The 25,838-nt window shown below is 37.7% G+C and overlaps 2 protein-coding genes across 2 annotated transcripts; one reads left to right on the top strand and one right to left on the bottom strand.

The window, feature by feature from the left end:
• The first annotated feature begins 1,251 nt into the window (after positions 1-1,251).
• Positions 1,252-14,421, top strand: p2rx8 (purinergic receptor P2X, ligand-gated ion channel, 8). Its single transcript, XM_056474094.1, has 12 exons — positions 1,252-1,385; positions 1,485-1,629; positions 1,734-1,805; positions 4,310-4,385; positions 4,506-4,602; positions 4,727-4,810; positions 4,915-5,056; positions 5,152-5,279; positions 6,161-6,254; positions 11,000-11,065; positions 13,710-13,783; positions 13,897-14,421. The coding sequence occupies exons 1-12, from the start codon at positions 1,252-1,254 to the stop codon at positions 13,958-13,960; spliced, it is 1,176 nt and encodes a 391-aa protein (XP_056330069.1). The 3' UTR covers positions 13,961-14,421.
• A 3,184-nt stretch (positions 14,422-17,605) lies between these two features.
• On the bottom strand, positions 17,606-24,338 carry fam222bb (family with sequence similarity 222 member Bb). The gene is made up of 3 exons (XM_056473617.1): positions 24,195-24,338; positions 22,528-22,652; positions 17,606-22,339 (listed from the first exon to the last, which is right to left on the bottom strand). Exons 2-3 carry the CDS (start codon positions 22,604-22,606, stop codon positions 20,643-20,645), a joined length of 1,776 nt encoding a protein of 591 aa, XP_056329592.1. The 5' UTR covers positions 22,607-22,652; positions 24,195-24,338; the 3' UTR covers positions 17,606-20,642.
• Between the last annotated feature and the right edge of the window lie 1,500 nt (positions 24,339-25,838).

Below are 25,838 nucleotides of genomic sequence, written 5' to 3'. Positions count from 1 at the left end.
TTATTCATTTAAAATGCTCATTAAAGCAGATACAACCTGAAAGACAACAATGCAACACTTACTATCACAATCATCAGAACTTTTAATAGTTTATTTTACAGACTTATAATATGCTGTTGTTCCGTTGGAATTTTAATTCCAAAATGGCCGCAGCACCCTCTAGTGGCTATTTCCCAAATCGCACTAGAGTGTCACCTTTTGGTGATTCTATGCTCTTTGGTGCAGCGTAGTTCCACACAGCGCCATACATTTCAGAATTCGGCGGCGCCTAGCCACGGATCAGGACAGAGCACATGAGCACCATCTGATTAGTTTCATTTTAAATACCATGCGAATGTGCGCGTCTGGTGTGCGATACTTTCAACTTTCATGAGTGGCGCATCCGGTGTGTGATGTCCTTAAGGCTCCACGGCATTCCGAATAATGAAAGAGAGGATGTTCGTGAAAGGGTTATAGATGTTTGTAAGCATCTCTTATCACAGCCCAAGGACAGACTCTCCAGCGCCATCGATACTGTACACCGGTTAGGTCGCAAGCAACCAAACAAGAACAGAAGAATCATTGTCCAATTTGCTTCCCATTTCTATCGCTATGCTGTTTGGCATGCAGCAAAGGACTCTGCCTTTTTGCGTGAAAATAACATCAAAATATCAGGAGAAGCAGTGGGCGGAGTGGTGGGCGGGAAGAAGCAGCTCATTTGCATTTAAAGCCACAAGCTACAAAAACAGCTACACTGTATTCAGGCTTTAATAAATGATCTGATGGGTATTTTGAGCTGAAACATTACAGACACATTCTGAAGACACCAAAGGCTTATCTTACATCTTGTAAAAGGGGTCAAATGGGTTAAATGAGATTTTATTTAATGCTCCATATTAGTTTAAGGTTAAAAACAATCTTTACTTTCTAGTCATTTCATTACCTTTTTCAGTTTTCAATTTGTATCTTTTATTTTATCTATATAAAGATTTCAGTAATTGTTATTTAAGTTTTCATTATTTTAGTCAATTCATTTAAACAAGAAATATTTCTATAAATGCATTTAAATGTATTTTATTTAAGTAATGTATATTTAATTTCAAGTAGTATAGTTTAACCTGTATGGCTTTAATTCTAAATAACTGTAATTGTCCCATTATGGATGTGAGATGTAAATAGTGAAATGACGTGATGCACATTAGTGTGTGTCTCTCAGGATGCAGGGGGTGTGCATGAGAGAGCATCATTTGTCCAGCAGCAGCAGAAGCAGGAATGGCTCGGCGGTGCAGTAATCCACTACTGTATCTCTTCCACTACACTACAGTCAAATATGTGGTCACGCAGAATAAAAAAGTTGGACTTTTATACAGATTCTTTCAACTTATCATCGTGTGCTATCTGATCGGGTAAGAGTCATCTACTTCCTTTAGTACATCCGCAACTAAACTTTAATGACAGCTATGAAAAGAATTTTGTTGGTGACTGAACACGTTTAATCTGAACAGGTGGGTGTTTGTGACAAAGAAAGGATACCAAGCCGTGGACGACAATATTGAGAGCTCTGTGGTAACTAAAGTTAAAGGAACCGCGCGCGTCAATACGAGCTATTCAGATTTATGGGGACCGGAGGAATACGTTATACCAGACCATGTAAGTCATAAACCACACTGGAGTAAGAGTTAGCCCCAATAAGTAATGGTTTGCTTCATCAATTTGCTTTATTGATCAGATATTTTGGTTCATTTTATTTTCAGGGTGGGAAGTATCTTTTTATTGTAACCAATTTTATTGAAACACCAAACCAAACATTGACCACATGTCCAGAGGTAAGGCTGAACTCTCACTATTTATTAAAACATTTGATGGATTCATTTTTAAACATATTGCTATTTTCTCAAATACATTCACTTCAAAGTGTTTGCTATCAGTTATTGCAAATGTTAAGCCAATTTTTACATTATAGCTCCCTTCAGGCCATTAAGAGCACTGTGGTTACTTTGAATGTATATATAATATATGCATGTATATGTATATCACCACTGATGTACAGTGCAGATTACTTTCAAAAAACACTACATGGCTTTTACCATCCCATTAATAAGGATTACTGATTGATTTTGTAGATGGCTGGTTTGACAACGTCAATTTCCATGCTACCATTTCCTTTGTTATCAGTCTCAAGGGACATTCGCGCTTTTAATTGTGTGCCTAACAATTGCAAGATTTAAGGGTGTTCACGTTGTACTTTTCACTTTGCTATTTTCCTATTGTTTTTCTAAATACACAAGATGGACATGTTTGACTGATGAATTGGTGTCTCGTGTTGTTTACAGTGTCTCAAATGACGCAGAATTGGATTTTGTCAGTGCAAATGGAGCTTTATGCTGGTTTAGACTATTTTAGGTTCTTATCGAGTTTAACAAGAGAAATTAGTTGGACTGAAACAGTAAAGTCTAAATGATTGACAGCTTTTATTAAAAAAAAAATGAAAAATTTAAACAGAAAAATATTGTGATGCAGCAGCACGGTGGGGCAGTGGGTAGCGCTCTCGCCTCACAGCAAAAAAGTCGCTGGTTTGAGCCTTAGCTGGGTCAGTTGGCATTTCTGTGCATGTTCTTCCCATGCTCGCATGGGTTTCCTCTGGGTGCTCCGATTTCCCCCACAAGTCCAAAAGACATGTGAATTGGGTAAGCTAAAATTATCCGTAGTGTATGTGTGTGAATGAGTGTGTATGAGTGTTTCCAGTGATGGGTTGCAGCTGGAAGGACATCTGCTGTGTAAAACATATGCTGGATAAGTTGGCGGTTCATTCCGCTGTGGCGACCCCAGATTAATAAGGGATTAAGCTAAAAAAAGATTGAATGAATGAATATTGTGATGCAGAAATGACCTCAGAGCCAGGAAGAATAATTCCCCACCGTATCATTCAAGATTTTCCCATGGGGTCTTACAATAGAAATAGAATAACATTCATTCATTTTCCTTCGGCTTAGTCCATTTATTCATCAGAGCTCGCCACAGCGGAATGAACCGCCAACTAATCCAGCATATTTTTTACACAGCGGATGTCCTTCCAGCTGCAACCCAGTACTGGGAAACAAACATACACACTCATTCACACGCATACATTATGGCCAATTTAACTAATTCAATTCACCTAGCACATGTCTTTGGACTTGTGGGGGGAACCAGAGCACCCGGAGGAAACCCACACGAACACAGGGAGAACATGCAAACTCCACACAGAAATGCCAACTCATCCAGCTGGGACTTGAACCAGTGACCCTCTTGCTGTGAGGCGACAGTGCTAACCACTGAGCCATCGAAAGAGAAAAACAGAAATTAAAAAATAACGATACAATAGAAATATTACATCATTAGTAAACATAACTTTTTTAAAACTGCTTATCTTCTGCTGGGTAATAATTAAATAGTAATGCCTTTTGTTATTTATGTGTGTAGTGGAGGCCAGCTAGTGAAGTGCTGAGCAGGTAAACCTCACTCCTCTGACCTCTAAAGATGCTCTAGCGACAGACACTAGAGGCCATGATACTGTTTCTTACATTTTACGTACATTTTAATTATTCTAATTTAATATCTGATAGTTTTTCCGTTTTGATTGTTACCGGCACTGTAAAAAAAAGTTGACGCACTGCTGCAGGGCTTTTTAAGTTGAGTTTCTAGGTTTAATCAAGTGCAGGATTTTGGGTAAAAGTTTAGTCAGCCCTAAAAAGTTGGGCAGCAAGTTGGCTTACAGTTTTAAATTGAGCCAACAATTTTTTTTACAGTGCAGGTAGAGCCAATTTATGTTTACCATACTAAAGTAAAAAAATCTAATGAAATATTAAGTTCAAATGTAGGACCATTGGAAGCTCCACTTCGAGTTATTCATAAATACTTTGTTTGTATATTTATTGTTAGTCCCCATAAATTCAAAATTTACAATGTTTGATTTGCTAGAGAACATTAATAGTCATAAGGTAAACAATTAATCTCTCTTTTTTTGGTAATCTTTAATCAAAATCTGAACATTTGTCTCCACTACGGACTGAGAGTCTTTCTCTGATGATGTCAGTTTGATGACTAGGGTGAACTTTTTCTTTCACCATGCCCCTACAATCGTTAGTTTGCTGCGAGATAAAAATAAATTAAAATAAAACCCCGCCCCCTAACCAATATTCCATTTCAGTTGGAAATACTTCATTATACTAAAATGGAGCATTGAGTAGGGGGTGGGGTTTTATTTTTTGCCCCTTCTCTCATCTTTCACTCCATTTCAGTTGGAAATACGTCATTATACTGAAATGAACAGTAATCTGTCATGTTTTAGAGCCCCTCTGTACCATTTGGCAAATGCACCCATGATGACAATTGCACGGAAGGAGAAGCTGTTAGGGCTGGAAATGGTACGTATTAAAACATGATTATTCAGTCTAACTTGCATAATAAAGTCATGCTACATCGAATGTTTTCCACCCAAATATTTGCTTTTTATTAAAATGTCAAAACATATTAATTCTCCTTAGGAATCAAAACCGGCACCTGTAGGAAAACAGATGGGAATGAAACCAACACATGTGAAATATATGGCTGGTGTCCCACTGAAAAGCCCAAACGTCCAGGGTAAGAAATTTTTTTTCTCACTTTTTAAAATTCACCTCCAATGCTCTCCCCAGAATAGGAGAAATAACAGTGAGATAAAGTACAAAATGTAAAAAAAAACACTTAATGTCTTGAATTGTTTTAGGGCCGCAACTATGTTGAGAGAAGCTGAAAACTTTACTGTGTACATAAGGATCTTCATCAAATTTTCCCAGTTCAACCTCTCAAAGTAAGACATTCAGTGTGCTTTAAAAATAAAAACCGTTTACTGAATAAAACAGTAGATTTACCGTTACCAATAAATGATCTCAAATGTTATTTTGTTCCTCTCAGAAGAAATATTCTAAAGGAAAAAAATTCGTCGTATATAAAAAGCTGTTTGCATGATGAAATTCATCACCCGTACTGTCCTGTATTTCGGCTCGGAGATATTGTGAGCAAAGCTGGATATAGATTTGAAGAAGTGGCTGCAAAGGTGAGAAATTCGAGTGGATTTAATATGTAGTGGAAGTACTAAGCTTAATTTGATGTGCTTATTTTGCTACATGTTATATGTGCTTTTAATTCCAGGGTGGTTCCATCGGGATTGCGATTAGGTGGTCATGTGACCTTGATATGGACACTTCAGATTGCCATCCTCAGTACAGCTTTATGTCTATGGGGAGCAGCACACCAGTCAAAGCTGGATATAACTTCAGGTACTTTCACATGCTGGTCAAAATTATTCTCAGTGTTTGATAATGACTTTTCAACAGACCAAAAATAGAGGACAAATTTGAACCCTTGTTTGCTTCAGAAATAATGTAATGCTCATTGTTCTAAATTTTTGTTGTAGCTACATCATCACTGTAAAAAATGGCCGTGATTTCAACAGTAAAAAACTGTAAAAATGCTACAGTAAAAATCCGTAACCTGGTTAACAGTATGTTTCCTTAATATATACGGCGAATAATCGTAGATTGACTTTCCCAGAATTCCCTGCATGGCACACCACTTTTTATGCTTTTTGTTGACATTATGGATCTTTTAGTTGTTTCCCCATCAGTTATGTACAATAGATATTTAAGTTAGATCTAATGTTGATAAACAATGTTTATTTCATGACTTTAATTTTATGCGTGTTACTATACTGGTGTTTAGTAGCTGTGTGAATGACACTGAGCACCTTCTATACACTGATACTCTTTATTGCTTGAAGGAAATATTGCTTGTGATGAGCATTGGTTCATTATAACTTCCTCATCTCCTCCTGCATATGGCTGTGTTAACGTGTCTACCTGTGTAACAAAAGATGTGTAGATGTCGGTAATTCAAAATACAGAGATATTACCTCTATAAATTAATGAAATACGGTAGTTTACTGTAAAAATGAGGAATTACTTTTACAGTTTGTACCGTATTTTAACGGTGAAATACTGGCAACCACAGATTTTTTTTTTACAGTGATGTTAACCAAGAACCTTTAAAATGAGAGAAAAACAATGATTGTGCAATACAAGGAAATATTAAAACTAAAGTTTCAGATATTTTTAAATCTCCAAAGGAGCTTTTATGCTGAATATCTCCAATATCTTCTCAGATTTGCTCGCTATTACAGTGATGCTGCAGGAAAGACGCACAGAACACTTTACAAGGTGTATGGATTTCAATTGGATATCATGGTGTTTGGAACGGTATGTGGCCCAAATACCACTGTGTTTATTAGGTACACCTTTCTAAAATCATAGCTGCCTTCAGAAGTGCCTAACCAAGGTGCTGGAAAATTCCCTGGATATTATTTCCCCTATTGATATTATAGCGTCACATATACACTGTAAAAATCAATTAGTTGCTTAAAAAAGTGAGTAAACCTGTTGCCTCAAAAGCGACAAGCTGAGTTTACCTAAAAAGATGAGTATACCTTGTAATTTGAAACTTTTAAGTTGACTTTATTTTATTGTCATTTTACCTAATAAATTTAAGGGTGGCACTGTGGCTCAGTGGTTAGCACTGTAGCCTCACAGCAAGAAGGTCACTGGTTCGAGTCCCGGTTTGGCCAGTTGACATTTCTGTGTGGAGTACTGGGTTGCAGCTGAAAGGGCATCCACTGCGTGAAACATATGCTGGAATAGTTGGTGGTTCATTCAATTGTGGCGACCTCTGAAATAGAGGTTAAGCCAAAGGAAAATGAATGAATGAATTAAATTTAGGGCAATGGTTTACTCACTTTTTTATGTGAAGCCAACTAATCGCTTTTTACTGTATATGATTGTACAGTAACTGAAGATACTGTCCCAGATCAAATTGTGGCAAGTGTATCTGTCTGAGGACTGCAAGACAAGGGTGTAACATGAAAGGCACGTAGCTTAGCTTATAGTAAGCGTAACTTTCAGTTGAGGCATAACTTGCAGTTATTGAGATCCTATTGAACCATGTGAGATGTTACTGACAAGATGGCGGAAACATTTTTAGCAAATGTTTACAATTTTCAATGTATTAATTTGATATATATATATATATATATATATATATATATATATATATATATATATATATAATAGGTGGGCATAGATTATTTTTTTAAATCTAGATTAATCTCACTGTAATCTTGGAATTGATCTAGATTAAAATGGCTCATTTGAATTCTGCCGAAGGCATTCAGAATATGTGTGCTACCCAAATAATGACTAAAAGTAAGTCTTTGAGAACAGGTTTCTCAAGCCAGGTGGCGCATTAGACCAGGGGCTCATCTCCTGCTCCCAAAAAGCATCACAAACTGCTTGAGAAACTGTTCTACTGTGAAAATTAGAGATGAAAATAAATTATGTTCAATAAGATGTACTTGTGTTTACTAACTGTTTATTCAGTTAAACATGAATTTTGAACTGTAGGCCTACATAAGCTCCAGACAGCGATTTTTGATGACCTTAATCCGACTACAGTCATAACTGAACTAAACAGAAATGGAATTAAGACGTGGAGTATGCAGATATTAGTGGCAATATTGAAGTAAACACCGCAATCAAACTATTACTGTCATGTAGGTTATTTCTCCATACTGCAGTTAAAGTCACCCAATATTACAGGAAACTCTTACATGAAGGCAGTCACGTAAACACCTAAATTATATTATTGTCCATTAAGGCAAGTAACTAGATTACATATGTCCATGTAAATGTAGTAGTGTCTTCAAAGTAATTGAAAGATCCAGAAGGGCATCCTGCTGATTTGATTCAAGAAGGGCACTTTTTTGTCAGACAGCTCACCGGTTTGACATTCATTCACTGACATTCATTTTAAAAAACACCTGGTCCATTTTATTTGTATATGTTTTATGCGTATGTGCGGTGCTGTGGATTAACTTGAATTGCGACACCAATACAGAGCATGCCACTTGCATTTCTATGGTAACTTTGCGCCATAAAATTCAAACAATGTTTATGGGTGGTGAAAAGAAAGAAATTCTATAAATTGTCTTTTATTAATACATGAACTTGCTCAACATGTGATGCTTCATATATATCCCTAATGGCTCTTTAAAAAAATGCATTTGCCAAAAAAACCCTGAAATGGCTCTTTGCTGAAAAAACGTTCCTGACACCTGGTATAGATGTTAATAACTGAGGTTTTGGGTTTAGTTTTGGGAAAGGTGTAGACATTAATAACTGTGAGGGTTGGGTTTAGGTGTGAAGTAGGTATAGACGTTAATAACTGTGATGTTTGGGTTTAGTGTTGGGAAAGGTGTAGACGTTAATAACTGTAATAATTGGGTTTAGGTGTGGTGAAGATGTAGGCATTAGTAACCATGATGGTTGGATTTAGGGTTGGGGAAGGTGTAGACATTAATAACTGTGATGGTTGGGTTTAGGTTTGGGGAAGGTGTAGACATTAATAACTGTGATGGTTGGGTTTAGGGTTGTGGTGGGTGTAGACATTAATAACTGATGGTTGGGTTTAGGTTTGGGGAAGGTGTAGACATTAATAACTGTGATGGTTGGGTTTAGATTTGGGGAAGATGTAGACATTAATAACTGTGACGGTTGGGTTTAGGTTTGGATAAGGTGTAGATATTAACAACTGATGGTTGGGTTTAGATTTGGGGAAGGTGTAGACATTAATAACTGTGATGGTTGGGTTTAGATTTGGGGAAGATGTAGACATTAATAACTGTGACGGTTGGGTTTAGGTTTGGATAAGGTGTAGATATTAACAACTGATGGTTGGGTTTAGATTTGGGGAAGGTGTAGACATTAATAACTGTGATGGTTGGGTTTAGGTGAGGAGTAGGTATAGACGTCAATAACTGTGATGGTTGGGTTTAGTGTTGGGAAAGATGTAGACGTTAATAACTGTGCTGATTGGGTTTAGGGTTGGGGTAGGTGTAGACGTTAATAACAATGATGGTTGCGTTTAGGTGTGGAGTAGGTATAGATGTTAATAAATGACGGTTGGGTTTAGGGTTGGGAAAGGTGTAGACGTTAATAACTGTGATGGGTACACCGCCATCTTGCCGAAAACATAGTTTTGACACGTGGGTCTCGATTACTTCGGGTTACATCTTTACTAATATTTATGCCCCTTCATGTTATGCCCCTGTCTTGCAGTCTGCAGACAGACCCTACTTGATTGTGGAGGCCATTTGAGTATGAACTTTTCATGTTTAAGAAACCAAATGATTAGATTTTTGTGGCATGCATGTTATCCGGCTGGAAGTACCCATCGGAAGATGAGTGCATTGTGGTGATAAAGCAATGGATGTGGTCCCCAACAATACTATACGATAAATTGTGGCAATTACTGTAAATGAACGTCAGTTGGTACTTAAGGGGCAGAGAGTGTGCTGATAAAATCTCCCCCACACCGCAAGCAGTCTAAACCAACCATTGACGAATCCATGCTTTCCTGTTGTCGACACCAAATTCTGAATATGTCGGAGCAGAAAATGAAACTCATCAAACCAATTTTTCCAATCGTATATCGTTTAGTTTTATTGTACTGATGTGAATTAGCCTAGCCTTATCTGACAGGGTTGTCACCACTTAGCTCTTCTTTTTTTACTGTTGTAGTTTAAGGTCTGACTTGTTGACTTGTGTTAAAAGTTGCTCTTCTGCAGACCCTGATTACAACTAGTGGTTGTTTGAGTTACTGTTGCATTTATACAAGGCATTTCACCCACAGAACTGCCACTCACTTGATGTTCTAATCTAGAGACAGTTGTGTCTGAAACTATGTTATTTTAGTAAATGAATATTAAAACTTTTGGTCAAAAAACATTTTTGTTACTTGAAATAAAATGTAAAAATTCACAATAAATAAAAAACGAAAACAAACTGAAACTAACAACAGTCACTGAAAAACTGAAATACAATAATAATTACACTTAACAATTTCCTATAGAATCTACAGTAACTTACTGGCCTGTAACTCAATTACAGCAAAACTACTGAATTTGCATTTACAGCACAATTTATCTGGCTGTGTATGTATTTAAAGAATTGTATGTATAACTTTACTGTAAATATATACTGTAATTTATATCAATAAAATGTTTAATTTAAATACTGTGTAATTTACAAAAATCGTTAACAGTGTAGAAAAAAGAATAATCATTTTCAGATTTAATAATTACTCGTTCTGTGGTGGTAAATCTGACCTGCGGCTGTATAGAAAATCGCCTGTAGATACGCTTTTAATGCAAACAAATCAGCCAAGAAAATCTTAAACATATAAAACATCTTTTCTTCATTTGTGAAAAAGTAAACTAGGCATATTTAACTACCATATGATGTTAATATGAAGAATATTGTCTGAATTGTTCATAGTTTTTACTTTTGTGTTTAAGCTGTATGGTTTTGTGTATGTGAGTCTGTTCAAACTATAATTACGTTTTATTACATATATGTTTGCAAAAGAGTTCATCTAAACTGTGCAAACACTAAACTTTGCTCTGGTCTACACCAGATGTGTTCTGTTAACTTTGATTAACTAAATTTACTAAAACAAAATATATAAAAACTAAATAGAAATGTGTTAAAAAAAATGAACTAAAACAAAACCAGTAATGAAACGAAACTACACTGAAATTTACACCAAACTTCAAACTAGTTTTAAAATAAAAATCAAAACTTTAAAAATGTGAAACTTTAATAACCTTGATGTGAAAATCCCAGTAGATCAGCTATTTCTGGTCTGGTTGGTACAACGTACTATGCTTAAAGTTATTTAAATGACCTTTATTCTGCGTTCTAACATTCAGTTTAAACTCAAAGAAACAGATCATCATGACCACATCTACATTCATAAATGCATCGAGATGCATGTGATTGGCTGATCAGGTGTACCTCATAAAATGACAGATGAATGTTTTTATTAATATGTAATTATACGTGTGAATATGTAATTTGAATGAATATGTGAATATGTAATTTGTCTTTTGCAGGCAAGCCAGTTCAGTATTATTCATACCATTATTAATGTCGCCTCCGTTCTTACTTTAATGGCTGTGGTAAGTATGTGTCAGATCTCGAAGATGTTATCAATATTTGATATTTGGTAATGTATTACACTGTAAAAGTGATTAGTTGCTTTACTTTTAAAAAGTGAGTAAACTGGTTCCCTTAAGAGCAACAATTTGATTTTACTTAAAGTCAGTGAACCCAATGACTAAACTTTTATTAATATGCACATATATTGTTTACTTAATAATTATAAGACAAGTTTACTCTCTTATTAAAGTAATGTCAACAATTTTTTACAGTGTAGCTACTGTAGGCCCATTTATTTTTTATTATGTGAAAATTGAGAATATACTATCACAGTACATTATAAAGAAAATGAAAAAAAATAACTATTTGAAAAACGAAAACAAAAAACAGAAGGGGTATATACATCACACATTAAAGAAAAAGATGATATAATTTACAAATTTCAGTTGTTTTTTAAAGCCTTTTTTCTAAAAGAGAAATAGTTTCAAAGTAATACTACATTTCAGTTTTTGGTTTGTAAATTTACATTTATGTACAGTATGTACAGTTTTCTTAATAAGATAAGAAGATTAAGGAAATATATTTTCGTTTAATGTAAAGATTCTGTTTTGTAATTAACAAAATCAAACATTACATTTTCCCATAAGGAAAATTCCTTATCAACATTCTCAGTTATCAATATCTTTTTCATATTTTACTAAGAGAATATTGAGTGGATATGTACGATGAACAATTCTAAATGAAACTTTTTTTTTTATTTGTAATTAATTATGTTAAACGTTAATATATATTTTTTTTCTTAATTCAATTTTAATGATTTCATTACATACAAAAGGGATGTACAGGGTGGGCCATTTATATGGATACACCTACATAAAAGTGGAATGGTTGGTGATATAATCGTCCTGTTTGTGGCACATTAGTATATGTGAGGGGGCTTGTAAATAACTCATGATTTATTTGAGTTGTTTGATTTATGAAAGAATAAAGTTGTGTTTAAAACCAAGCACACCATTGTTTTTATTGTGAAATTCCCAATAAGTTTATTAAGGTGTATCCGTATAAATGGCCCACCCTGTACAGCTAAGAGTATGGTATAATTATTTCCTTCCTCAGCATTGTTGTTTTTAAAGGGCACCTATGATGAAAATCATCTTTTGAAAGCTGTTTGGACAGAACTGTGTGTATAGATAATGTGTCCAATGTCATATTGGAGTGATATCAGGCACGTGCACACACAAAAAAAATTTTTTTTTTGCTCGTTCAAACTTCTTATTTAAAATGAGCTGAAACAACACAATTCTTGAGATTTCATTAGGACAACTTATTTTTTTATGTTAAATCCACATAAATTTGTTTAAAGTGTTAAATTAACTTAAATCAATTTGTGTTGGGACAACATGCTAACTAGCTAACAAGGTAGCTTTCAAGTACACAGTTCAAGATAACAACAATATAACTTAATACACACAGGCTTATTTTAGAAACCCTCATAAATATTTGAACACATTTTACTTACTCATTGTAGATTCTTATTTAAGGCTTAAAACATCAGACTCTGCATCTGAACTGATAGACAGAGAATGGAGCATATTCAGAAGTAAACAAATCAAACACCTGGCTCCCTTAAAGGGCCAGCATTTTCTGAAAACTTTTTCAAACAACTTTGTGTTTAGAATAAGACAGACATCCTGTGTATGTGTGTGTTAATGCCTAAATCATTGTTTTCTGTCTTAAGATAAATGCACTACTCTATAAATAACAACATAAAGCATCAGAGTAGATGGGACAGTAATGGTTGGACAGTAATTTACATTTATTGTCACAGTTACCTGTAATAAGTACATGAAGTAAATTACTCTAATTTATTTTTTGCACAACACAATTTCATACAAATCCTACTCGTTTTACAATAAAAATACTGTTTCCTTTTATTACAGCAAAACATGGCTATTTTACAGTTATTTACTGCAAAATCTACAGTAAGGGTTAACAGTGTATAAAACCAGCTCCACTGTACTCAGACACCAAAATGGGCAGATTCTGGAGGCTATAATAAATTATCTGATGGGTATTTTGAGCTGAAACTTTATTATCTTACATCTTGTAAAAGGGGTAAAATAGGTGCCCTTCAAATCTTTCAATTGGATTGTAATGATTAAAATTGTATTATAGCATAATTTTTTAAATATTGAATTAGTTATGTATAAATTTACCCCATGCATGTGGTGAAGCTGAGTAAAAGATATAGACGAATCAAAATAAGCCTATATGCACAATTTAACGCTTTAGTCATTTTGCTCATCAAAATTTTGCACATGGGCGGTACGGTGGCTCAGCAAAAAGGTCGCTGATTCGAATCCTGGATGTCCAGTTGGCATTTCTGTGTGAGTTGGCATGTTCTCCCAGTGTAAGCATGGGTTTCCTCCAGGTGCTCCGGTTTCCCTCACAGGCCAAAGACATGCGCTATAGGTGAATTGGATAAACTAAATTGGCCATAGTGAGTGTGAATTCGAGAGTGTTTGGATGTTTCCTAGCACTGGGTTGCGAATGAATGAATGATTTTTTTCACATCAGTGTGCATAATTCACAAAACCTAAATTCCAAAGTTGTGGTCAAATGTCATACATTCTGTCATCTTAAGTTTGTGTTTTATTTCTCCAGGGTTCTTACATTTGTGATGTCATACTGTTGTTTATGGTGAAGAAGAAATATGCTAAGTTTGAGAGCTTGATAAAGTATGTAATAGCAGCATGTTTGCGTAAAATACTAATAATATAATTTGAGAAATGTATTACCACTCATTCTTCCATAACACAACATTAATCACCTTTATTTTATATCTCCTCAGGGCTGACAAAGAAATCACATTACAAAAGATGCCAGACCATTCGAAAAGAAAGTTTAGTTTCTGAATTTGGCAGTGCTTGTGCTGTGAAATATAGGAAAAGCAGCGATACTGTTTTAAAGAATTTGTAAACAAACAAATGAAATTGAGTAATGTTCAACGTAGAGTGACGCGGTGGCGCAGTGGGTAGCAAGTTCGCCTCACAGCAAGTAGGTCGCTGGTTCGAGCCTCGGCTGGGTCAGCTGGCATTTCTGTGTGGAGTTTGCATGTTCTCCCTGTGTTCAAGTGGGTTTCCTCTGGGTGCTCCCCCACACTCCAAAGAAATGTGCAATAGGTGAATTGGTCATGCTAAAATTGACCGTATATGTGTGTGAATGGGTGTGAAGTTGGCGGTTCATTCCACTGTGGCGACCCTAAATGAATAAAGTGACTAAGCCGAAAAGAAAATGAATGAATGCTTAAATTGTTTGTTTAAATACAACCCAAATTAATAGTTTACAACCAGTTAACTTAAAAAAAAAATGTAAATCCAAGGAATCATCTCTGAATCTTTTTTTCGATTTTTTTTCAATGTACGAAGGTACAGGCTGTAAGCTTAAATCTAGTAAATGTTATTTCTATAATATATTGCATTTAAATAAAATCGCAAATTCAGATTTATGTTACGAAATGTGTTGGATTTCGGTGTCTAATGGACTTGTAGAAACCTGAAATCTTCATATTTATCACTGAGAATATGTCTTTTTTCATTGATACTGTATATGTCATTGTTCAAGGTGCTCCAAGAGTTATAAGCATGTGTTGCAGAGTAAATTGCTGATATTTTATGTGAATTTTATTGGTCTGGCTATGTAAACATAAATCTGAAAATTAAAACATGACAGATTTTTTTATACTTACTGCGTTATGTCGAAGGCCAGCAAGTATATTGCATGTTAATATAAGATTAAACTGACTCAATGTATTTGACTCATTTGTTTATTGTGTTTTTGTCATTTGAAGCTCTTTTTTGTCATGATCATTATATATTTTAAGAAAATATACATATATATTTATACGCTGTGTATACACGTTTATTTAAAATTATAGTTAGTTGTTGTATCTACACAAAGTTACCAGAAGAGGTCACTAACTCACAAAACACTCAAAATTTTGACTAAAAATTAGAATAGCATTATTCGTTTAAAATCTGCAGTGTAACATTGCACTTCTCTACATGATAAACATATTTAATATCCATACGGGAGCATTTGTGTCATCATATCCATTTTACTCTCAGTGTGACAATAACTGATCACAAATAAAACAAACATTTTTTCTCACTATAGAATATACATGTCATAACAATACATATTACATTGTACCTTTACCTTTTATTAAAATGACGTTTCAGAGGCCGCAAACCACGAAATGGCGATTCGTTGGTTCATTCATTGCAGTGAAGAGTTTGATAAAAGCCTCCCAACTGTCCTCAGTGAACTCGTGTTTCCTTTGACGATGGTATCATGGCACACTTTCCTACAAAGCCAATTAGAGCTGTGTCACACAAATGCCCCAAGGTTAACTGAGCTCCAACGCAAATGCCAAATCTGTCAAAGATTCTGTGGGTGGTAATCCATGTAAAAATAAAGTGTTTTCTGCACATGGTAGACAATTTAAACCCCTTTGACAAGATTATTATTGAGCCCTCAAACACACTAATGACAGGTTTAACGAACACAGGGAGTGAATGATGAGACGAGGCGGTTTTTAGCTGTAAAACCTGTCAAATAGGTTTTTATATTACAGAAAAGGTAAAATTCATACTTTAAAAAGAAACCATACTCAAAATATATTTAGACGTAACTTTCCTCACCATTCCAAAATTCAGATCCATATGACTAGACAGACAGAGGGAGTCGCATGCTATTTCTTTTACTAAATATTTTCTAAAAATGTATTTATATAAAATGTATTCACTTAGTCCTACTTAAAATCCACAGGTTGTATTTTTCTTGTCAGGGTTAAGTAGCCCTATTTGAGGAAACATTAAGCAAATTACCTGCATTTCTCTTCATTCTGAGAAGTCTCCAAAGGTTTACGTATGTCTACTCTCTCTCTGGTAAGTTGTTTAGTACAAAATAATCTTATTAGAATATATTGTTTATATACATTTGCTTTTAATTTAAAATTTACTTTAGTTCACATAAGTTATAGACTAGCCAGGATCATAACATTGACCACATCACACACAGGTTTGTGCACAATGAAGAGACTTCAAGTCTTAAGTTTTTTAACTCAAGAGCAGTCGAATGTCCTTAGTTTTTTCTCTCAATTACAAAACCAGTACACACAAAATAGTATTATAGTATTAGTAGTACTTTAGATTTTAACAACAAAATGAGTGCTCAAAATATTGACTGAAAAAAAAACTTCGTCTCATCGTAGTGCCACTGAAAATATACTGTTACACATACAAACCTTGACAATCGAATTAGAAGAAAAAATGCACACATTTTAAAGAAACACTCAGACTTGATAAAATATGCTCGTTTTGCAAGTCACTTAGTTGAGTTTGACCATTTTTGAATCCATTCAGTTGATTTCCAGTTCTGGCAGAAGCACTTTTAGCTTAGCTTGGCATAAATCATTGAATTTTTTTGCAGCAAAATGCTGGTCTAATTCAATTAAATGATTGATTTATTATTTATTAAGCTAAAAGTGCTCCCACCAGACCTGGCCCAGTTTTTTCAAAAAACGTATCTGGATCATACTGGTCCAGATTTGAAAATCCCATGTTTTTCTATCCAGGATTAACTGAGCGATCTTGCTTTTATGTCAGTTTTTTAAAGGAACATTGGGTTGGATCACTGTAATCCAAATACCAAACTTCAGGATTAACAAATCCTGTTTACTAGAGCCTTAAACGGAACCAACGGCCTAAGCAAAGAACAACAGGTAAGCAAAATACCAGCGGCCACAACCAGCCATTGTTTGTTTTAAAGGTAAGAAATAGAAACACTGCAATCAACAAACATTTTACATTTGTTAGTTTGTTCTTATACAATACCGCCTTGATATTTTGTTGTTTACCATATCTCATTAGATGAGATAGGCTTCAAATATGAAGTAATTTATATGTCATCAGTAACCATTAAAATATTAACCATTAAAAAAATAAAACTTTCACAACTGAATTCTGATGGGATCAGGATAATCCTATTTTTTGGATCAAATAGATCCCAATAGGAGTTCAAAGTTTTGAATAACTCAACGGGCAAGTTTGCTCTAAATCAAATGTAAGATTGGCTTACATGGTCTGATCTTAATTCAAAATCCCTGTTACTTTTGAAAAACCCACTTCCAAGATTTGATCTAATCTGTGATCCAAAATCCCACTGGATTACTTTTGAAAAACTGGGCCCTGGAGATCATCTAAACGAATTTAAAAAATGTTAAAACTCAAATGCAAAGCAGAAACAAGACACGCAGTGATAGCCCAGCACTGAAAGGCATTCCATGTGACCAGAATTGAAGAAAAGTAATGTCGAGGGGGGATGGAAGGTTATGCCATTTGATTTAAAATTATAAGGGAAAATATTTTTTTCACAAAATAATGGAAGTGTACAGACACATCGTCTAAACAAACACAAAATTTTGACTTCATGCCAACTTTAAACACTGTACTCGGATACTGCTGAAGAACAAGCAGACAAAAAGAGAAACAACACACTTTGCAAATGCAAGTCAAACTTTATTTTGGTTAGAGGGGAATGTTTGTGCAACACGTTCCTGAAAAAAAGTGTATCTGGAATGACAGTTTTCGGTTACACAAAACAGGTGCGCACTGCTACCATTCAAGTGACATTTTGTTCTTTGGTGGAACAAGATGAGACACACTCAACTCCTGCTAACACACACTCCTGTAGTCCAAAACTGCCATTGTGTTGGTTTTGGGAAGTGGGCGGTGAGAGGGGGGGGGGGGGGGGTGGCTGGTTATTGGGGATGTTGTGATGGGGGGCAGGAGTGCATGTGCTCCAAAAGACAAAGAACTTTCCAGAGCATTCCTTCGAATGTTTCAAGGACACTAGGGAGTAGCAGCGTAGCTCTCGCCACCTAAACTAGTGATTCAGCAGCAACTATTCACATCCAAACAGATCTTGCACCTGCAGCAGCACACAATGTTCTTTTTTTCTGAACGTTAATCAGTAGTTGGTTTTTTTTTTTTAAGTAAGCTCGGTCCCCCGTTCGTGAGCAGTGCACTACATCTATGGAATGTGCACTAGCGCCGGTCCATTTTCCAATCCCGACGGTCACATACACACAGTCCACATCAGCCAAGAGGAGGCACTTCACATAGAGATAGTAACTATTAAAAGAGTAACCTGACTTGTACTCTTGAGCTGTAACAAGGCATGAAATGAGGATCGAAAGAAATACAAGGAGTCTATATGTTCAAGCTTTACAATGACATGGTCGACAGGCAAATGGAATAACTTATTGTGTCTGCTGATACTCAACATATTAACAATATTGCATTGCAAAAAAAGGCATAATATAAATTAGATCTCAACTATGCTCACAACATTTAGAAGAAATAACGTTTGTAGTTGGGATAAAATAGCAGCTTCATGGGTAACGTGTTTCAACGTGAAAGCTTAAACTAAGCCTGCTGTTATTAAAAAAAACACTAGACGCAAAGCGTTCAGTCAAGCTTGTGTATCCAACACGTTCACCCATGACAGGAAACAGATTTAGGACTTAACAGATTTTGCTGCAATGGTAAACAGAGCAAATAAAGAGTCTAATGTGGGAAACATAACATGACGTGGTGTGAACTGTTACAGCCCAGTACTACACATACATTGCTAAATACAAAAGAAAAACTCTTTCTCTCGGGAGTTCGCCCTCCCGCGATTTACGGTTCCACGAAAACAAATTTAGCTAAATATCATTCATTTATATTCTACACCATGCCTATTGTCAAGGACAGTTCAAGGATCAAATATTTAAGGCTTGTGAGGGGGCAAATAGGGAGGTTATGATACTGGGTGTCTCACGGCTCCACCTATTCTCAACTGCAGTTGCTCCACTCGTTACACCAAAGTCTGACAATACCCATGCTCCACTGCCAGATGGCCTGCCCTGATAAAGGTGGAGACACTCGGACGACAAGTCAAAGGAGAATATGAGAAGAGGCACAGGTAGTCCTGAGAAAGAGAGAGAGACTCTCCATGGGAGTTAAACCGTGGAGCATGGCATGGATCAATTATCAAATGAGAAGCTGAAATTGTGTCTTTCGTTTTGGTTGTTTCCCACTGAATAGACGTAGACGGTCACCGGCGGTGCATTTCAGCTATTTTAGAGAAGACCGACATGACACATCAAGTGCCTAAGGTGGGTGGAAAATGCAGTGGCAGGCTTCAGCTGACACAACAGCGTGTGACGGAGATGGAAGTGATCCCGCCAGGGAAGAACGGTATGGTGTTAATGATGGAGCAAAAGCAGGGAGCCAATCCGCCCAGACACACAGCATTCACACCAGCTAATCACACCTCTCAGTTACAGTAGCACAGCAGTGAAGCCACAGGCTAGCCTGTGGTGCTCATTTATATTGCGCTTACATCAACACACTTCCGTCATCCAATTACGGTCAAGGACGTTTTTCCTTTAAAGACAAACTAACGTACGATCGGATGATGAAACTCTTCCCATAGGAAGCTTTGGGTTGGCCGCTAAACATCAGTCCGCTGTAAGACCTGTAGTGAGTCAAAGCCTGCCATTCCCATCTCTTTCCAATGTAATTCAAGTAGTAACAATTAAGTTGAGAGACAAAATAAACCCCTAAGCTATGCAATTAGGGCACAGCACAAGTCCCGAAGCAATTTCAGTCTACAGCAGTCTCCATTTAAACTGAAATCTAATAGGATACTCAGGGAAAAAAAAAGGAGGATAAAAAGGGTAGCGCATTAGCTGACACTTCAAGGAAAGGATTAACATTTTACACAATGTGGCTAGACTCAGCCCTAGTGTAACATTTCCATCTAAGACTTTAACCTGATTCATGTTCAACAGTCTGGAAAAGAAACAGTCTTGTCATATGTGCATATCCCAGTTTCAGTTTGCACTTTCATTTCAATTTAGAATTAGTTACAAAAGCACAATATGTAAACATTGAGAGGAACAAAAATAAAATCAACCTCTATACATTATACAAGCTGTTAGCTTAGATGGAACAGCCAAATATTTCGGTATCATGGCACCCCTTAAATGTCCTCATGAGTTAGTACTTCAAATCTCAAGTAGGCCTACACTACAAATAAATGGCATTCACTGAGAATTTCTTCTCAGCATTGTTAATGACAGACAGTTGCTAACCAAAACGAAAAAGCTCATTAAATGTTACATGGAACATCTTTTCCCTACATATCTTACAGACCAGCTAGGAATGGTAGAAATAGTGCTGATCTCACAAACAAAACTGTTATGGCTGTTTTCTACAAAGAAAAAAAAAAGAAATTAGAAATAAATTAAATAAATGCCTACATATTTTCCAAACCTACTTGAGATATATAATCTACTAGAATTAAAATAATAAATGGAATCAAAGTGGCACATGGAGGGAGGTGTTCAGCTTTGTGGTAGCCACATAAATCATCGTACAGGAAACATTCAGTAGATCACTTTCAAGACTGAGGGGAAAAAAACAGGGAGGAGAGGAGTTTTCCTTGCGCTCCGACTAACACTGAATATCGTGAATTGGCCATAGCTCATCTGTACCCTGGGTGGTGGATGTGCACATTTCTACTATCACCTGAATCTGTGGCCCTGTTGACTGGGGCTCGGTGCATCTTTGCCATTGTGCCAGGATTCTGCGCTCTGAAGCAGGGTGCCTGGAAGTCGCCACCCATGTACTCCATGTTCTGCATCAGGTTCGTCTGACTTGAAATAGCAGCCCCAGTCCTGTACTGTGCTCCAGGGGTGCAGTCTAAGGAGGCCCCTGAAAGGCCACCGTGAAATGACCCCACCAGGTCTTGAGACCCTGAGCTGTCACTGTTTGGTGTGGGAAGGATGTTGCTCCAGGGAGGCTGCATGTAGTGGCCGTTGCTGTAACTCACAGGCATCCCGTTAACTGGAGGAGATGGGGTTGGTTTATCGGTAGGGGGCTTCAAGTTGAAAGGCTGCGCCATGCACACCTCCTGCGGGTAGCCCATGTTCTTTGTGAGGAACCCAGGTCCCATTAGGCCTTCTCGAGGGAGATTCTTTCCCTGGTGAGCTGCTCCCTCTGGAAGGTGCTGAAGATGTCCCAACTGGTGTTGGCCCCAAGGGCCTTGCTGACGTTGTTGCTGGGACTGCTGCTGCTTCATCTCATTGTGGTAAAGGGGTATCCTGTTCATAGCAGCAATGTCAGGCAGTGGCAGAGCAGAGGCAGGACCGCCTTTGTCAGAATTACCAAGAATGCAAGAGGATGGAGGACCCACAGTAGGATGTGGGCACACTCGAGAGCTCGCATTGATTAGCTGGTTGCGGCTAATGGGACTGGGGTTGGCGATCTGTCCTTCACACACAGAGGTAGAGCCCATGCCAGCCCGAGCCTGGCAGAACTGGTTAATCTGATTGACGATGCTGTTCAAGTCGCTGGGCCGGTTCTGGTGCAGGCTGGCAGCCATAGACAGCGGGATGGTTGAGGTAGACACAGTCACATTGGGAGGAGCATCGGCATCAGGCAGCTTGCGGGGCATCTGTAAGCCTGCCAAGGGTTGCTGCAAGACCCCAGATGCTGGAGGGCCAGCACAAGAGGCCTGTGGAATGGGTTGGGATTGAGAAAAGCCCTGGGAGTGCTGCAGGTTTACCGACTGCGCCATATCAGGCAAATGCCGTAGTCCTTGTGGAGCGGACAACTGCTGCTGCATGAGAGTCTGTTGGTGGTTTAGGGTGTGGTGTGGTACTGGCGGTTGGTGAGCCTGGCTCTGATGTAAAGCCTCCTGATGGGCCAGGCTCTGCTGTGGTTGTAAACTGCTCTTCTGCTGCAGGGATTGTGGATGGGCCTGCAAGGCCTGAGAGTGACCGAGACTCTTCTGGCCTAAAGGAGTCTGAAGATGTGGAACAGTGTGAGGAACATTTAAAGTGCTGGGATTGGCGTAAAGCCCACTGTGCGGGTTCATGATGAGCTTAGGGAGAAAACGGGCTCGGCCGCCTTCAATGTCCTTGAGGATCCCTTTGACAGGAACTTTGACTATGGCCAGGAGGCCCGTCCGGGTGTTGACCTGAGGTGGGTAGGGGCTGTATCGCTGACTGGAGGTGTCGAGACCGTTGACAGTGCGGCGAATGTGTTTCCTCTGAGGTACTTTTACACTATTGGGGAATATTTTTATAGTCAGTGGGTTATTGGCAACTTTCTTAGCATAGGCATCCAATTCTGCTGGGGTGGGATAGTGTGCTGATCTCATCCTCTGTGTAGTGTCCCCTGTGAGAAAGAGAAGGCCAAACATGAAGAGTAAAACAAAAAATGAGGCGCTCATATGATAGCACATTACTGCTCATCAGGGCTATTGTGGAGTCAGAGCATCTGTTTCACTAACAAAAGGATATCTAGGTCAAATATACATGCAGTTTAAACCTGAACAAAGCTTATTTCAGTTAACGGCTGCTTACATTTCTGAAGTCCAGTGTTCATCTGCGTGTGCGAGAGAAGCTGGAGGGAGGGGTTTGATACCGGCAGACAGGCCAGCATGTCACAATGAAACTAATGCAACATTGGACTCTTACTTCTCATCACACTGCAAAGGAAAGAATCACATCAGGAACAAAAATGGATTCACATCATTCGTCTCCTAAAATACATGATGTAAAAAAAGAAACATTGGCTATTTTCTCCTCCGAGGGCATCATTAAAGAGATCCAATTTTACATGTAGGTTTAATTGAACACACTGTGCAATGGGATTTAATGAGTGTAATAAATTATTACAGAGGAAATTTCCAGTTTAATTAGTGGGGCTTTGGTGCAACACAGCAGCAGAAGCGATAATCAAAACGTCTTAGATTAGAAGACTTGCAGAATGAAAATCAGCACACCATGAATATCCCAACAACCTAAATAAGTATTATTGAGTGGAGCGTGCTGCTAGTCAACAAATGACATGATTTACAGCTGGCTACGAGAAAACCGGCAATCGCAGAAGTGGAGAAAGGCCTTACCCTTGCTAATTCACCTGAACATCCATCAAACGCTGAAGCTATAGATCTTTGTAATTGCCTCATTGTAGCCATTTATTTAAATATCATCCATTCGAGCATGACCTTTTTAAATAGCTCTCTGAAACAGCTGGTGTCAGGGCCCACGGTGCACACCCTGCAGTTTGAGTGTCAGGAGTGCGATGCAAACGCATTCTCCCGTTTGCCTGGCAGGTGCCCAGGGGCACGGCAGGGGATGCGGCAACACGACCACAGGCCACATGCTCCCAGCTGACTCCTCCAATATGAGATGTGCAGGTGTCAAAAAGTGCAGTCGAGACAGAGCCTGACATGTTCTGAGCACCCAACCCCCAGCTATTTTCATCTGAGAGCTGCTTTTAAATGTCACTCAGAATGAGGTTTTATCAGCTGAAATGGGGACTCACAATGTCTAAAACAACCTGAATCACTGACAGAACAGAGATGACCAATGTACGTCATGTTATATCTTGGCCTGTGGGATAGGGGGAGTTGTTTATTTAGCTGGTGCTCTCAAAAAAACCTTTGAACGGAGTTCAAAATCTAAACAAACTCACAGTCCAAAGCTTATACAAGCAAAAACTGTACAGCAAAGCACTTTACTTCAGCTGACATGAATTTACAGTCTTAATTAAAAACAACAGGAGCTTTAAAACAGCTGAGCTACACTGTAAAACACCAAACACGATGTGCCAAACATAAAAATGAAGAACTTAAAAGTTAAAAGCACAATTTGTGAATGCTATAACCTCAATCCTATTATAAATATGCTAGCCAGCAAACTTTACTTAGCTACAAGCTACACACATCACAATCATCTAGATCAACACAGAAACACTCACTCGATTTAGGGTCACTGTGGCACACATCACCCCTGTAGATAACATGTGTCCTGTTGATCGAACGCCCAACTAACTAGCAACCCATCGAAAGGGCGATCAGAGAGAGATTTGAGCCTGTCTTGGCACCTCTGCCTCTACACTTGCTACTGCCACTAGCATATAGCCTGTGTCTTCTTTGTGCGAGCCACTGCCCGGCTTTCATCTCACAGCTTCTTAAAAACCGCATTCAAATGGTCAAACGGAAGACGTCGAAAGCGAAACTTACTCTCTGGCTTCGGGATGAGACGTGCGACTGTTTAAAAGAGCATTTTGCTGGGTTATTCGGCACCTGTGTTCTGCTTGTGTCGATAAAGCGCTTGTCTAGTCACTGCTGCCCAGTGCCCACTGCTGCAGACTATATCCGCGCATGCGCAGTACGCTTTCCTCGCGTGTCTTCCTCGCTGAGCTCAAGGAATCGCGAAGGGATCTTTGGTTCAACGCGCCATCTGCTGAGTGGGAATTTCACTGCCTCCCGGTTCTTTTGACGTCTTCATTTTTTCATTCTAATAGGTCATCATAGGACAAGTAAATATGTCAAGTTCTGGTATTTTTTCACTATAAAACCCATAATTAATGATTGGGCGTTTCAAAATAACATTACTTGTATCCTTTGCTTGTTTGATGATGCAGGAAATATTCTTTTGTATGTACAATTAATAACATACCGCAGTTTCCCAACTCCTAAAGAATTTAATAAAGTGGTTAAAGCAATACCACCCAGTTTAGTTCAGTTAAAAGTATAACCCAAGGAGCTCAGGATATTCATTCTCCTTTGCTATTAGAAGGTGTTAGTCTGTTATATAAGAAATTTAACAATATGTTTGTGCGTAAAATTTTTCCTTTTAAAAGGAAAATTTCTTCTAGAGGAAAGTTTTACTACACTGTTAAATCCAATAAGTTAAAGCAACTCAGACCGTTTAAGGAAACTGTTTGCATTGCTTTAATTTATTGGATTTAACAGTGTAGTAAAACTTTCCTCTAGAAGACATTTTCCTTTTAAATGGAAAAATTTGACGCACAAACATATTGTTACGTTTCTTATCTAACAGACTAACACCTTCTAATAATAAACTTGACAGTGGGGTTTTACAGTGTAGAGGTCCTTAGTTGAGGATATGAAATAGAACCTGGCTTTCACCTGAAAATATTGCATTTCCAACAGGGCAAAGGAAATACATTTAAAAATTGTACACAAAATTTATCCAGTGAATTCTAGTATTTCTAAATGTTTGGGAATTGGCAGCTCCTGTTTGTTCTGCAAACAAGCAGAGGAGACATTAGTACATATGTTTTTGATTGTCCAATTTCCATACACTCAAAAAAAAATATTTTTTTACTTGTTCAAACTACTTATTTAAAATGAGCTCAAAACGCAATTCTTGGGATTTCATTGGGACAACTTTTTTTATGTTCAATCCACATAAATTTGTTAAAAGGGTAAAGTTAAGCTAATCAGCACATGTCACTCCGCTACTCACCCGTTTGCACTGGCTGCCAGTTGCTGCTCGCATCAAATTCAAAGCTCTGATGTTTGCTTACAAAGCGACCTCTGGCTTTGCTCCTTCTTATCTGCTCTCACTTCTGCAGATTTATGTGCCCTCCAGAAACTTGCGTTCTGTGAATGAATGTCGCCTCGTTGTTCCATCCCTAAGAGGGAAGAAATCACTTTCCCGAACTCTCACATTCAATCTGCCCAGTTGGTGGAATGAACTCCCTAACTGCATCAGAACAGCAGAGTCACTTGCTGTCTTCAAGAAACGACTAAAAACTCAACTATTTAGTCTCCACTTTCCTTCCTAATCTGTAACTGCCTCTCTGGCTATACGACTAACTGTACTCTCTCTCTCTCAAAAAAAAAAAATAATAATAA

This window comes from Danio aesculapii, chromosome 15 (genome assembly GCF_903798145.1).
Source record: "Danio aesculapii chromosome 15, fDanAes4.1, whole genome shotgun sequence".
Taxonomy (NCBI): Eukaryota; Metazoa; Chordata; class Actinopteri; order Cypriniformes; family Danionidae; genus Danio; species Danio aesculapii.
The sequence above is the reverse complement of the archived record's forward strand: the minus strand, read 5'-3'. Positions and strand labels throughout refer to the sequence as shown.